This window comes from Poecilia latipinna, unplaced genomic scaffold, assembly GCF_001443285.1.
Source record: "Poecilia latipinna isolate Pla-1442-1.1 unplaced genomic scaffold, P_latipinna-1.0 Scaffold329, whole genome shotgun sequence".
Taxonomy (NCBI): Eukaryota; Metazoa; Chordata; class Actinopteri; order Cyprinodontiformes; family Poeciliidae; genus Poecilia; species Poecilia latipinna.
In genome coordinates, this window is record NW_015112945.1 from 27,470 (window position 1) to 42,292 (window position 14,823).

At 39.6% G+C, this 14,823-nt stretch overlaps 2 protein-coding genes and 2 long non-coding RNA genes across 5 annotated transcripts in view; 3 read left to right on the forward strand and 1 right to left on the reverse strand.

The window, feature by feature from the left end:
- The window catches only part of LOC106949147 (retinol dehydrogenase 11), a 26,126-nt gene extending 19,808 nt beyond the window's left edge, over positions 1-6,318 (forward strand). Inside the window, exons 3-6 of the mRNA XM_015035219.1 lie at positions 364-453; positions 546-734; positions 2,601-2,710; positions 5,966-6,318. Of these exons, the coding sequence (XP_014890705.1) occupies positions 364-453; positions 546-734; positions 2,601-2,710; positions 5,966-6,145 (569 nt within the window). The 3' untranslated portion in view covers positions 6,146-6,318. The remainder of the gene's footprint in view (positions 1-363; positions 454-545; positions 735-2,600; positions 2,711-5,965) is intronic.
- A 24-nt stretch (positions 6,319-6,342) lies between these two features.
- On the reverse strand, positions 6,343-9,851 carry LOC106949148 (uncharacterized). 2 transcript variants are annotated; one of them, XR_001425327.1, is made up of 3 exons: positions 9,503-9,847; positions 8,836-8,966; positions 6,343-6,872 (listed from the first exon to the last, which is right to left on the reverse strand). It is a non-coding gene; the product is annotated as an uncharacterized LOC106949148 (long non-coding RNA). The 2 variants fall into 2 exon arrangements; XR_001425328.1 differs by lacking the exon at positions 8,836-8,966 and having other exon boundaries at positions 9,503-9,851.
- On the forward strand, positions 6,868-8,472 carry LOC106949149 (uncharacterized). The gene is made up of 2 exons (XR_001425329.1): positions 6,868-7,636; positions 7,669-8,472. It is a non-coding gene; the product is annotated as an uncharacterized LOC106949149 (long non-coding RNA).
- Positions 9,852-11,662: 1,811 nt separating the features above from the next.
- nop56 (NOP56 ribonucleoprotein homolog) overlaps positions 11,663-14,823 on the forward strand; it is an 11,346-nt gene continuing 8,185 nt past the window's right edge. Inside the window, exons 1-5 of the mRNA XM_015035220.1 lie at positions 11,663-11,766; positions 12,391-12,480; positions 12,558-12,672; positions 13,751-13,915; positions 14,112-14,310. Coding sequence (XP_014890706.1) covers positions 11,764-11,766; positions 12,391-12,480; positions 12,558-12,672; positions 13,751-13,915; positions 14,112-14,310 — 572 coding nt within the window. The 5' untranslated portion in view covers positions 11,663-11,763. The remainder of the gene's footprint in view (positions 11,767-12,390; positions 12,481-12,557; positions 12,673-13,750; positions 13,916-14,111; positions 14,311-14,823) is intronic.

Genomic DNA, 14,823 nt, shown 5'->3' on the forward strand with positions numbered 1-14,823 from the left:
TTATTTATTTATTTTTTTTAAGTTTGTCCATAAACATTCTTCATTTACTCGACTCCTCTGCCTTTCTGCATTTGGCTCTTAAATCACCAACAACAACAACAACATGACACATAAACAACAAGATAAAATATTAAGTTGTAAAAAACAGTATTTCTAAAATATGTAGCAGTACTTTTCACAATTAATAAGAAATATATAAAATATAAACAAACTCAAGTAAAATTTGCTGAAACTGAACTAAAGAAGCAATTTCTGCAGGGATGATGAATATGATGACCATTTCTTAAAACGGTCTAAAATAATAAATGTATGAGTAAAACTTTATTTTTTTTCTGCACTAATCTTTACATCTGTTGATGGCAGGTTTGCCCAGACAGATGACCAAAGACGGGTTTGAAGCTTCCTTTGCCACCAACCATTTAGGACCATTTCTGCTCACGAATCTGCTGCTGGGTAAGGCCTGCGTGTTTTCTCTGTAACGTCATCAAATCCAGTGATTTGATCTCTCTTACATCATTCAAAGCCTCTGTGTCTTCTCTCTCCAGACCTCATAAAGCGCTCCGCTCCGGCGCGTATCGTCACCGTCAGTTCGCTGAACCACAAGAGGGGTAAAGTTGACTTCTCTCACTTTCATGGCGAGAACCTCGTGTACACCATGGATCAAGTCTACAATCACACCAAGCTGCATAACATCATCTGCACCAATGAGCTGGCACGAAGGCTACAGGGCACAGGTGAGGTTAATGTTCAATAAGGAGTTTTTTTTATTATTTTCTTTTTAAGGTTTTGTTGGCTCTAGTGGCTTTTATTTGAAAGTAGTTCGACAGGAAATAGGGTAATGAGAGAGGGGGGAAAGACATGCGGCAAATGTCACCAGGCCGGGAATCGAACCTGTGACCACCGCCACGAGGACCAAGGCCTCATTACGTGGGTTGTGCTTTGCCCCTGCGCTACCACAGCACCCTCATCCAATAAGGAGTTTGATGATGATGTTACCAGCAGCGACGCACCAATCCACTTTTCCCGTATACCGACCCAGATATCCGAGGTTAAGTATCGACCAACACTAATCGGATACAGAAAAACGGCACTGAATTGACTTGGAACATTTTTTTTTTTTAAACACACACTCAAATACACCAATAGCTTCACAAGAAGTACATGTAAAAAAAAAAAAACAACTTTAATTTGTTCAGTCTGTGCAATTGGGAGTAAAACAGGTTGACTACCTTGATCAAACGTAAAAATGAAAACCTTCTTTCAAATGGTTCAGAAAGTGTAATTGGAGATTATAAATATAATGTAAAATAATTCATAGAGTTAGGCTGCATAGATCTGCCCTTGCACTTTGTCACCAATACCCAATCTGGAACCTTTTTCAATATCGGGACTGATGCAGATATTGGTATCTGATCTGTGCATCTTACTTGCTACTAATTTACTTGGAAATACAGAAAATTCTGGGTTAATACTTTAGCTTGAAATCACAATCTCAGCGTTTCGTTTTTACATTTTAAAAATTGACAGTCGCATAGTGGGATTAATTCAAAAAAGATTTTGAATTAATCTTTTAATTCAAAAGATTAATTGAATTAAAAGATTTCCTTTTCCTGCTTGCTCAAACATTGGTCGAGGAGGTTAAGGAGGTTGGACCCCCCCCAACCCCACCCCAAACGTGGCCCCCTTCCTCATCTGAGATGAATCCTATGGAGAACTTCCCGGCCCTTCTTAAACAGCAGTGAGGGAAAGCAGTGCAGCTGTCTCCGAACAGCATCTGGTAGGGCGCAGTTGCCACTAAACAAAATCCGTCAACAAATCAAGAAACTCACTCCAGAAAGCAAAGGCATGCAACTCCGAATGGAAAAACTTTTCAGTTGTTTATAGTTCTCACTTTAGCAGAAACAAATGAAGAAATCACATTTTGTTATTTAGGCGCATCTTTAGTCTGAACACCAATAGTTGATGGGGTTCAGTGAGCAAGAAGAGAAGAATGATGGCGTAGCACCAAATGGAGACCAAAGATAAGATGGAAAAAAAAGATTTTGGCTTGTAGTTTTTGTGTGTGTCAGAGCAAAAGTGTTGAATATTGGGGTCATTCCAGGGGGTGTGTACTGCACACTCACCAGGTCCAATGGATTCTATAGTATTTAGAAGTGGATCATCCCAATACTCAGTTCCTTAATATTTTTGCTCATCTCCTAGTGTCTCATGCATGTGCAAACCATTTCTCAAGAAGGGCACACGAAACGGTATATTCAGTCAGAAGTACATATTTGACGAACAACAACTGCCATTTCTCTGCAACTTGATAAATGACATTTAAATAAACATTCACATGGGTTTGGCTATTTGTTAAGCTTGCATCTTTAATTTTGACCCTGTGAGAATCAGAGGAAATTCACAAGGATTTTAGACTTTTGCAAGCTATTTCAGTTTTGAAAACTTGGATTATTCTCTACATTTGTTAATTCCCGTAAGAAGAATGGTTCGTCTTTAGCAACCAAAAATGAATGTACTGTATTCTTGTCAGCTGTGACCTTATTAAAAATGTGCAGTGGTCCAAGTCATTTTTTTTTATGTTCTCTCTTGTGTCCCGACAGGCGTCACAGCCAACTCCGTCCACCCTGGGGTTGTCATGACGGAGGTGATGCGACACTATCCATTCTGGCTCCGTTACCCTTTCAAACTCATCGGCTTTTTCTTTTTTAAGGTAGGAGCGTTGTTTATTGCTTCCAGGCACAGAAACGCGCACAAAAGGTTTTAAAAACATTACAGCACTACTTATTGTTCAAGTCTGATCCTGTTGCATCAGGGTCTCGTAATCTGAGACACAAGTCTGGTTTAGTGCATGTGCAAAGATGGAGTCGATCCACAATACATACATGAAATGTAAAGCACGGGGTTCCGTCTTTGAAATGTGTCCCGTCGTATTAGCATCCAGATCACATCTTAAAAAGCGTGCACACGTTTATTTGAGCATATCTTGTTTCTTACAAACACTTTTAAATCGTTGTGAAGATACGATCGCCGTCTGCCTCAAAACTCGTAAAGTGAAGGTCGCGCATGGGATATCTGGAACGAATCAAGTTCAAGGGCAGCAGTCAATAATCAGAGAGAGCAAAGCAGAACTTTGACCTGCTGTAAAATTGCACAATTGATGGATGATGTTTGCACAAAGGAAACTCGGCAGAAAAGTAGAAACGGGCAAGAAGAAAAGTGGAGAACATGAAGAGTGTAAATAAATGGGCTATTTACTCTGAGGTTATCTGCAGAGCAGCAGAACAGATTTTCTTAAATTCGTAAAAGTCTGTGAGGCCCACTGAATAATCCTCCTCCAAAGAACACAGCATGTGTCGTCCTGTACAACTCCTACTGTTGTGAATGACTTTATATGAATCTCTGACCCAGGGGTCAGGATAGAAACAGTGAAGAAAGAAATGTGATTTCTTTCACTTTGTTTTTTTTTTTGTTTTTTTTAATAATTTAGATGCAAAATTAAGACTTTTTCCCCTTTAAAATTCATAGGTGAAATATCTCATTTACTCTTTGTTTTGTAGTTCTTTCAGTTTCTTAAAAAAATTTTTTACATTACAGCTACAAACTTCAAAGAGCATGTGCTTTTTGTGAAAAAGAAAAGACATTTTTATTCCTTGCATTTTACTCCGTTTTACACATCTCACCCATTTTATTTTTCAGCTTTAAAACTTTCACATCTTTTTCTCTCGCCTCACAACTTCACACTACCTTCTGGTAGCCCGCAGCGTAAACCCCGATGCTTGGATAGTTTAGCGGCAGACGAGAACCTGCATCTGGCATTAAATGTTTTCCAGATGGACACAAACTGGATGACTCAAGGAGAAAGTGTACAAAAAATATTTAATCCCAGTAGCTTCAGTGGTGTCTAACAACCAAAGCAAGCAATCTGGATTTTGTAACAAACAGCTGTAAAGAATGAAGTTTAGTCATCTTTTTTTTTTATTTTTTAAGAAACCTCATAATACGAGCTACAGCATGGGTGCTAAGCAGGCTGGGTTGGAAATAAACATCTTAGCTTTCAAGTGTTTCTGTATTTCTTTACTGTGTTCAAGGTTTCCTTCTAAATTATGAGGCACTAACAGAAGACTTGCAACATCATCTACTCCCTCTTAGCATTTCTGCTCATTGTATTTTTTTCTCTAACCCATATTGTAAATCTAATTTTGAAGTGTAGATGCATCCTTAGTTCTTCTACTTTCTGTTTTATGAGTTATGCATGCCAGTGTAGCAATGATTAGTTGGTGGTTAGTGAGGTTTAGATCAAATGGAGCAGAAAACAGAAATCAGTTTGCGGCAAAATAACTTGAAGTTGTCCTCTTCTGTTGTGGCCTTCTCATCTTAAAGGAAGAGTTTTGACTCTTGTTTACAAAAGTGCTCCAGTCGCACCACAGTGGTTTGCAACTGGCTCGTTGCTGCCTTTCTGAACAAGTCTGTTGTGAATTAGCGAATCAGTTCGGCGTTTCCTGCTTGGTGACGTAAGTTCAGCTTCAGATGTTTTCACTTTGAGAGTGCTTTGATTCACTCATCCCTGCAGAGGGGACATATTGTTTAATTTCCTCATCAACTATAAATCCTGAAAAGAAAAATCAGAAAATTTGCAAAAAGCTACTCTGTGATTAGAAGAAATGGATCAATACAAATCTAAGAAGATATCAATTTTATCTCTGAAGAATAAGTGCTATTATCACAATTATTTCATAACAAAGATGTAAGAAATGTTTTATTTAACATCTTTAGGCAGCAGATCTATAATTGTGATTCTTTTCTCTTCTTTTTTTCCCCCCAATAACATTTACAACATTCACAACAATCTTTCTCTATATTGTTGTGATTTTGCTCTGAGAGGAAAGACTTTGTTTCTTTTTGTTTGTGTTTTTTTTTAGCTAAAGCTAAAAAAAAAAAAGAAGAAAGATATTGTTTAGTCTTGGGTTTAAAAATGCAAATTAAATGTAGTAAAAGGAGTGGTCTTGAATAAAGTAATTCTTTTGTGGATCTGGATGTACTCTAGTACTTAGAGTGAAGCTACAAAAGGAAATTGCCTTTTTTTGTCCCTCAACTCTAAAGGTTCATGGTTGGAACTATTCACAGTCATCCGGGTTGACAAAAAGTCTACTTCTGTTTGAAGAGAAGTTGGCACCGTCGTATTTTACTGTGGGTGTGGTATTCTTTCAGTGACTTGCAGGTAGCAAATGGTTTAAGTTTTGTTTCCTCCAAGCCTTTCACAAGTTTTTTATTTTTTTTATTTTTTTTTATTAGTTTGTTTTGCCCAGACATATGAGACGGACTAGTCTCAGGCAGGTTCTTCGCTTCAGGTTTACACTAATCTTTGTAATGTTCCCTGCTGCCCCTTATTTTCTTCAATTACCTGTAACTGCCTTTTCAAGTTGCGTAATGTCCCTTAAAGCCTTGCAGGTAGTAAATTTCAGGGAAATTTATCCAGAACAGCTTAACTTTAGTTTGGATTCATCGGATTCTCGATGGAAACTCAAGAAGACTGAAAGCTGCAACCGAATGTATCCCAGCAAAGTATTAGCGCAATAATCCCACACACTTGTGCCACCAGGTTATGTTCCTTTCGTAGTTTTTCTTTCTTACCAAAAGAAAAAAATTCAGGTGTTTTTAGGGGTTTCAAAAGCTTGGAGAGCCACTTTTTTTTTTTTTTTACGGCAGTTTTTACGATGCTGAGAAATCACTGTTGTCTGAGAACACAGCCAAAGCAAAACAAGCTCATTCTGAGACCATCCTGTTTATCTCTTCAACAAGCTGCTCTTTGGTCTGTCGATTTGCAATCTGGCGGAGATTTCACCAAACTTCCTATATGGCCTCATATTCACACCTGTCGCTTGTCAGAAATCTACCTGCAGAAGTGGGTTTGTTTGTTTGCTGCACATGGACTCTAACTCTCTGCCGTCATTGTCTCCCTCCACAGTCGCCAGAAGAGGGCGCTGTCAGCCCGATCTACTGCGCCGTGTCCGAGGAGCTGGAAGGGGTGACTGGGAAGTACTTTGACAGCGACTGCTCCCTGGTGCTTCCTGCCCCTCTAGCTCGGGACCCCGCGCTCGCCGTGAAGGACTTTGAGTTCTGCGAGAAGCTGACCTCAAAGCTCTAAAAGCAGCTGTCCGACAAGGACTGAGAACCAGACAAACAAAAAGCGAGATAAAGTGGATCAGCCTGAACTGTTTCGAGCTGTTTACGCACCATTTCCTGCCAAATGAACCGCCATGATTGTGTTATTAATACGTTAAATGGCCCAAGTTTTGCCATGAGGTTACCTTCTTGTGCCTTGAAACCTCTGGCACATTTTTGCAACACGTCTCTCAAGAATTACTCCAGAACCTCCAATGCATGATACAATCACTTCTCTTTATTGTTTGATTCATTTAGACACAACGAAACATTTATAGCATTCAGTGCTTTTCTGAACAATTTACACGACTTTTCTCCCTCCGGCGCCCGTAGCCTCGCTATTTGTCTGCTGAGACACAGATTTAAAAGAAAGGAGGTCACATAACACTTTTCTAATCAAGGACAAACAAGATGGCGCCAGTTACCTTTCTGACTCTGCTCCACTATTTCATGGATGATCTCTTCGAGCACCGGAGCCACGTGATCCACCTGTCTGGGTAAAAGACGAACAGCTACCTCCAACGTCTTGTCCTGGAAACGACGCACAAAACAAAAAAAATAAGACATTTTTTAAAAAGTTAGAAAATAACTGACGTTTGTCACCCGGACGTTGAGGACGAGGCGGGCCGCGTGCTCACAGGATTTCTGTCGTGTTCCTGTTGGAACTGGCCGTCCTCTGAGCGAGTCTCCATGTCTTTCTTACCGTTCTGCTGCTGACGCACAAGTGCACCAAAAATAGAAAAAAAATAAAGAATTTAAAAAATTGAGGGTTAAAAGTGGTGTTGGGATAAAAAGAGATAAATCTTAATTTGTTTTATGAATAAATTCTTCACTTTGTTTCTTTAGTTAACCAAACAGTTAAAAAATAATAATTCTAAATAGGATGTGACCCATTGGTGGTAGAAATTTTGGGTGCCGTCTCATTTTGTGCCTTTGCAGTTATGATTGTGTGACACCCAACTGTCTCGGGTATGAAAAGGAACCATCCACCACTGAAAGATCGACTGCACCTCAAATTATACCCACTGGGGGGGGGGGGGGGGTTGAAACCCGCTTTGACAACCAGTTTTTTTTTTGTTTTTGTTTTTTTTTTTCCCATCTGTTTGCTGGACTGTATTTCATCCAGAACCAAAGTAAATGGAAATGGATTCTAATATATTTTAAATGAACAAATACAAGAAAATAAACTAATATGCAAGTCATGGTTTAAATGAGTTGGTTCTTAAGGTATGGGATGAGATTGTAATTTGGCCTGGATTAAATCGGCTTTTCAGGTGTCATGTACTTTTTATATTGTGTCGTTTTTGAGTGGATCAGGGTTTTAAAGCTACCAGCTGACTCCACTCTGAGACATGGTGATGGCAGCAGCATCCTGTGGGGATGCTTTTCTTTCAGTGTGAACAGATATGCTTGTTAGAATTGATAAAGGGATGGATGGGCCAAAAACACAAAGCAGTCAGTTGTTTTTTTTTTTGTTTTTTGTTTTGCTTTGTTTTGTTTTTTAAGAAATAACTATTAGAGGTTGAAGTAGATATCTGACTGAGGCAGAGGTTCACCTTCCAGGTTGACAAAGTATCTTCATGTGTTAGAATAGCCTAGTCAAAGTTCAGAGCATGGACATGCTCAGCTAGACACTAAGAGGTGCTAGAGCACCTGCATTTTTTTTCCTCTGGACAAAAAAAAAGTGCCCTTCTGAATTTTGTTGTTTTGGTTTCTGCAGTGTATACAGAAACAAAAAAAATAATTTAAATATGTTTTTCAACAGTTCTCAGGGTTTGTAGTTAATCTCACTAATCTTCATTCTCTAAGAATATCTGCCATTTCTCACACACTGACTATATGCAGAAGTATATATATAAACTAATTTTGCATTACTAAGGCAATTAGCGGTTCCATGTTCCTCACAAGGTGCTCTTTTTTTCCACTTGAGTACCTGCCCTCCCAAAATGTCTGGGAGGTACAACTGGTTCAGAACTAAATCCATTTGAGAAGTGATGGCTGCACACACATTGACACAGATTCAGATACTCTCTATGTTAGAGTGCAGTTGACTCTAAATACATCTTGTATTAACTGTACTATTCAGTGGTGTTCTATTTGTTATTGTACACATGTTGTCTGTCGTTATGGTTTCTCTGCTTTTTTCTCTCTGCGGGTATAGAAACAGACTTCTAGGGTGTTCTCTGGTAATCTCTCTGTCCTTCTTTCTCGCCACTATTCTTGCCTCTTTTCACCCTCTAAACCTTTTTCTGCCACCATATTTCATGTCCCTGTCCATTACATTTGGAATAAACCAAAAGTAATTTCTAAGAAAGTTTTTTCCTGTCACTTTTACTTCATGAACTACTTTGTATTTGTTTGTCGTGTCTGTCATTTCTTTCTCTAGGTTTACAAAAAGACTCAATAAGTGTAGATTGGTTGACAAAAGGTGCCAGATAACATATAAACAGAAAGGAATAAGTGGTGTGTGGGGGGAAAAAATCGTGTTATAGTAATCATCTAAAAAAATTTCTGTTTCGCACCTAAACTTACCCATTTCCAGAAGATTTTGTCAGAAATTGAGCTTTCACTGAAATATTAAACAATTCCAAAATATAAACTTTCAACTTGAGAAATACTAACAGATGATTAACTGATTAACGTTCTGTAACCAGTTTAACCCGAGCTGAGTACCTTCATCTGCAATAGCTCCTTGGGGCTGAAGAAGGTGATGTGTCCCTCTGTCCTCTCTACCACTAGAGCCAGCAGGCACACCAGTACCACGCAACCCGCCACTGCTGCACGCATGCTCATCCTCCGCTCGCCTGCACACATGTACACGCACACACCTTTACGCTGCGCATCGATTCGCTCAGTGGTGCACAGTGCATCGACAGGGACCGACAAAAGAGCCGGCGCGAGCGGCTGGCGGCCCTGGGGGGCCAGCCAGGCTGCAAGCAGAACTTGGTGAATGCTTGAGAGAATGATGTGGCAGTGAAAGCAGGTCAACAATCGACAAGGAAAACTAAAGCTGATAAAAGCAGAGAGAAGGATGCAAGAGGATCCCCTGCTTATGTAAGGGAAACGTTGGTCGACAGATAAAGGAGATAAAAGGCAGGGAGAACTGACAGAGATGAGAAGGCTTTCTGTGGGGGGCAGAACAACAAATGGCTCAGCAGATAAGATGGACAAGGAGCTGGAAGGAGTAAGGGATACTTGCAACAGCGACAGAGATATCCGCACTGAACATGAGCGGACGAGAAGGGGTCAAAGAGCAAAAGAGCCAGGAGTCAGAAGAAAGGAGCGTGAGGAGGAAGCCCATAGAGAGAGAGGGAAGCGGAGGAAGCCATAAGTTACTCACGTGCTGTGTGTCAGCCTCGGTCAGTTGTTTGGGGAAGTGTTGGTTCAGATGAGCAGGGCTCCACGGGTCTGAGCCTCAGCCTGTCCCGGTCGGCCTTTATATCGAGACTTCTCCAGATCCCAAAAAGCTTTGTTGCTGTCCTCCCTCACATCCGCTCCTCAAAGAGCTCCTTCAAGGACTCTCCTCCTGGCTCCTGGAAACACAGACGTTACTCGGTAATCTGGCTTTTTGTTTTATTAGAGTAATAACTTCACCGGGCTGCTTGTCAGAATGACAAATCAGCACACAGATAATGTCAGCAGGGTTCAAGATTAGCTTACATCCCTCTGCCCTGTGCATTATTTCACTTAAAACACACAAGCAAATTCAAGATTTCTCAAATTAATTTATCATTGCTTATCCATTACATCAATGAACCAACTCAGAATGTGTCTTAACGACATACTAATGTGTCCTACAGTTTCTTTTGGGTCAAATAGCTGAAAGAAATAGAAAAACAGGGGACAATCTGTCCAAGAAGGCCAGTCATAAATTAACTTCTCCAAGTTATTATCAGACACAGAGTGACATTTATAACCCGCCTGCAACGGGTGCTTGCGCACATACAGACCCCTGCATATCCGTTGCTGGGGAGTTTCAGGACTCTGAAGAGCTTTATTGATGTTTTCCGAAATATGACACTCGACTGTTTTCCTCTATGGTGGCAAAATGGCACTCGGGGTCTGCAGGAAGGAGGAACGTCTAGTTGAAAATAGTTTTGTTGTTGTGCTTGGGGAGTCAAGTGTACAGCTTCACGCGTCTTCTTTTGCACTTTTTATGACAAGCGACAACAGGACGGAGAAATCATTGTGACATTCCTCCATCTCTCGGCATCTGAATTTTGTGTGTTTATTTGTGTTTTTTCTCTGCCCAGGGTGCAATGATTGCGCAACAAGTAATGTTAATGAATTTAGAAAACAAGAACTGGCAGTGCAAATTCATGGTGATTTTTCTCTCTTCCACACAAGGCTAACCTTATACACAGATTTATTTAAATATTTGACTGGAAAAACCCAAACCGCTTGATTTTAATTTCATTCAACAAGCTTCTGATACAGTTCTGACTGGATATTTCACCAAATTAAGTCAGTATTGGTAAAGTTCATTTAAATTGAGCACTTTCCTGAGACTAGAAGATGCTTAAATCACCACCGTCATTTTTCACTTTGAATCAAGAACCAATGGACTGAGAGCAACTAGGGAGGAGTAATTATTATAATGTTTATCAATATTGTGAAAGATTTTTAATCATGAAAAGAATTTTGAGTTTTTGTGAAAATTATAAATTCCCAATCATGTTTGAAAATCCCTAAAATTTACAGTATCGTCTGAACTGACAATATTTTTCCATTTTGAATTCATTGGGAGCTTCAGTAAATATTGATACATTTGAAGATATTGTTAAATTCGGTTACTATGAGCAGTATAAGATCCCTCCTTCTTTGTGTAACTGATGAACTGAAGAAGCCTATTTCAAAATGAATAATTTTTTTAGGAGGAGAATTTGTGTTTGCAGCGACAACAGCTGCCTAAAAAGGACCTTAAATATACTTTTTTATTATCATAACAAATACCACTATATATGTTGTGATAAGACTTTACGAACATATCATTCATCACTTCTGCCAGCTGTAAAAGAAAAATCCAGAAACTCAACAGAAATTAGCAGCTGGAGAAGCAGAAGAGTTTATTTTTGAGAGTCGTCATTCTTTTAAACCCGAGAGCACTGTATCAATTATTTATACACAGGTTGATGTTTTCAAGCCTTTGTTCCTGAAAACTATTATTATTTTTTCTTATCTAAAAAAAAAAAAAGAAAATTATATATAGAATATCACATCAGACCAAACAACAAAACAAAACATAATGCAGAAATGAGACCCCAAATAAGGTTCTGCCTTTAACCTCATACAGTACTGGACCACGTCTGCCCGTAAGGCATAAAAAAACATGAAAGTGAATTTGAGTTTATTCAAATTTATGAAACAATATTGTTTTTCACCAAAATGAAAATATCCATGATTAAATAAATAAAAGATATCAATGATTATTTTGTTATCTGTTGAATCTTGGAGAAAATAAAGGAATCTCGCGGTGTTGTGTAGATCTCGCGGTGTTTTGTGCACGTTGCAACGTGCTGAAACGTCTACGCCGTCTCTTTTCTCTGAGGTGAACAAGCAGAGCAGACACGCATTGCGTGGTTCTGCTTATTCCCTAATAAAATGGTAAGTTTAGGGTGATAAATCTGCTGGCAGTAAGATAACAGATAAAGCAATTATAAAATATTTTTAATTGTTTATATTTCACGGGAATGTTTGCTTATATTTGTGCGTTTATTGCAGCATAGTTGTAGGCCTTCTGTAGCGTTGAGGCGCGGTTAGCAACCTTTGCTTAATATTAGCAGCTAAACTTGTTTCCTTATTACCAAGACGTATGTAAATCATTTGGGATAAATATACGTGTACCTTTGTTAGTGGCACCACTTTAGACAAAAGCATGTATGTGCTCTCTCTTAATATTCTGAGTTTTAGTTGGGCTGTTAGCAAAAACTAGCAAGTAGCATCTTCCAGAAGGCCTAGACCAACACGTGGGTTCGTCATGAGGACTATCCTGTTACATAGATCGATATGCTATTCAGTCTATTAAACATTTAAACTATATACGATAATTATTGCTCTATTCAAGTTATTCTTTAATAATTAAATTTAATATACCCAAACTAAGTCTTTTAATATCAGATTGGTAACCACGTGTGGACTTGTAAACACTTCCGCTGTTCGGAAAGTTTTCCCAGTCCTGCTGTCATTGTTGAGTTTAGTCGTTAAATCTCGTAAATCTCCGTTCTGCAGGTTTTGCTGCACGTGTTGTTCGAGCATGCTTCGGGCTACGCGCTGTTCGCCGTCAGAGAGGTGGAGGAGATCGGCATGCTGCTACCTCAGGTGAGTGTGTGTTTGTGTGTGTTTCTGTGGCGCGGTGCTCCTACATGCGCTGGACTCACACAGTGTGTGTTTGACAGGTGGAGGAGAGCGTGTTGAGTCTCGGGAAGTTCAACAGCATGGTGAGCCTGGCCGCCTTCTTCCCCTTCAAGTCTGCGCAGGCTGCCCTGGAGAACATGAACGCCATCTCTGAAGGTTTGTGTGTTACAGCTGCTGCAGGAGAATGTAGCATATGCTCAACAGAGCTGCACCGATTCGACTGATCACAGCAGATTTTTATCAATTAGATCTGCTAAAGCAGTTTATCTTTAAAAACTCACCCAGATCTGACCTTATATTCTCTGATATTTTCCTGCGAGTTCCATAATATACTGAATTCTTCAAAGATTAAGCGGAGAACCTTAATTATAAAATAGATTCCCTTTCATTTCTGAAATCTCACCCCTGCTAAAGCTGCACTTTGATCTAAAATTTACTTCTTCTTTTTTTAGTTTTATATCATATTATGTTACTCCCTCATAAAATAAAACATCTGAAATGTTGCCATGATTCTTTCTTGTGTTGTTTGAGAAATCCTTTAATCTCCCTTGGCAACCGTGCTGTGCAGGACATTTGATGGACCTAGCGCCGCCTTCGAGAAGAAGCTCTTCTTTAGAGATGTGGTTTCCAAGCTTCCGACTGACGAATCGGAAGCTCGTTCAGACTAGCCAGCGAAAATCGGCAGATACCTGGTGGAACTGTGCATCTGCTGAGCTCATATGAACAACGTCTCAGTGTAATGCTAGTTAATAGAATAGAAGAGGCATGTTGCATGTTTTGGTGACTTTCTGAAGATCGAGTTTCATAAAGAGGAGTAGTTTTTAAATTTGACAGAGACCCAATTTTAAGGTGTTAAACTACAAAGTAAAATTTCTTATGTTACATTTGATATATGCAACATTTTTATAACAACTGAAGGTAACATAGTTACTTGATTATGGTATGAAATGGCACCATGTGCCTGGGGAAAAAAAATACTGCCCCTTTAAAAAAAAGCAGCAGCATGATCTGGTGTAAAAATCTGCCAATAACCAGTCAGTCTTGGTTCATCTCTGCTCCTCAGCTGTAATGATGTACTTTAATCTGTCAATCCACTGAATTACTGTGATGACAACCTAATGTTGACCCTGAACATCTGAGGAAAGCAACGTTAGTTATATATTTTTTTGTTATGTGGTTAATGTTTGTCTGGATTCGATTGGCTCAAGAATCTGACGTTTTGGTTTGTGTGCAGGTGTGGTTCATGCAGACCTCAAGCTGTTCTTGGAGACGAACCTTTCTCTGTCTGGAAAGAAGAAGGCGGTTTTGGGGGTTTCCGATGCCAAAATCGGAGCTGCTCTTCAGGAGGAATTCAGTATTTCCATACAGACCGGAGGAGCAGTGGCTGAGATAACCAGAGGTGAGATCACAACCAAAAAATAGCAAGTTTGGAACGAAGGCAAAAGTAGATAATTATTTTTATGTGGTCTGTTGTGATGCATCCTTATCCTGAAACTCATGAAGGTCTATACTGAAAATCTGAACAGCCACAAGACGATTTCACTTTGTCTTACCTGCCAGTGAAACGTCTCAACCCGTCTCTTTCATCCCGACAGGTGTGCGCCTGCACTTTCACTCCCTGGTGAAGGGTCTGACGGCGCAGGCCGCCTCCAAGGCCCAGCTGGGTCTGGGTCACAGCTACTCCAGAGCCAAGGTCAAGTTTAACGTCAACCGGGCCGACAACATGATCATCCAGTCCATCGCTCTGCTGGACCAGCTCGACAAAGACATCAACACGTTCTCCATGCGAGTCCGGTGGGTTTACGGTGGAAACCCACCAATCGATTAATCATGATGAATCAGTTATTTAAATAATCGTCAACTAATTTAGTGGTTGGTTAATCGTTAACTGGAGAGACTCTGGAAAAGGTAATTTTCTAAAAGATGAACACAACAGACCAGTAATTAAGCCAAGACTGTACAAAAAAAAATATAGAATCAAAGTTTCCTCCAGAAACTTTCTAAGCCTGGTGGTTGGGCGCTAGCAGCTCGTCATGTTTTTGAGCTAAAAATGTTTAAAGTTCACAGGAAATTTGAAAATATCACTTGATAATTATGTGTTATTGAAATATTTGGAGATTAATACCTGAACACCAACTATAAAGTTTTAAAAAATGCAAACATTTTAAAAAGACTTTAATAAATTAGCAGTGCTTAGCCTGGTGGGGGCACAAGTAAAGCCTGGTGGTCCGCCAGGTTTATAATACATTGAGGGAAACCTTGTACATTTTTACATTTAAGATGGGGGGGGGGGGGGAGGGTTTTTAA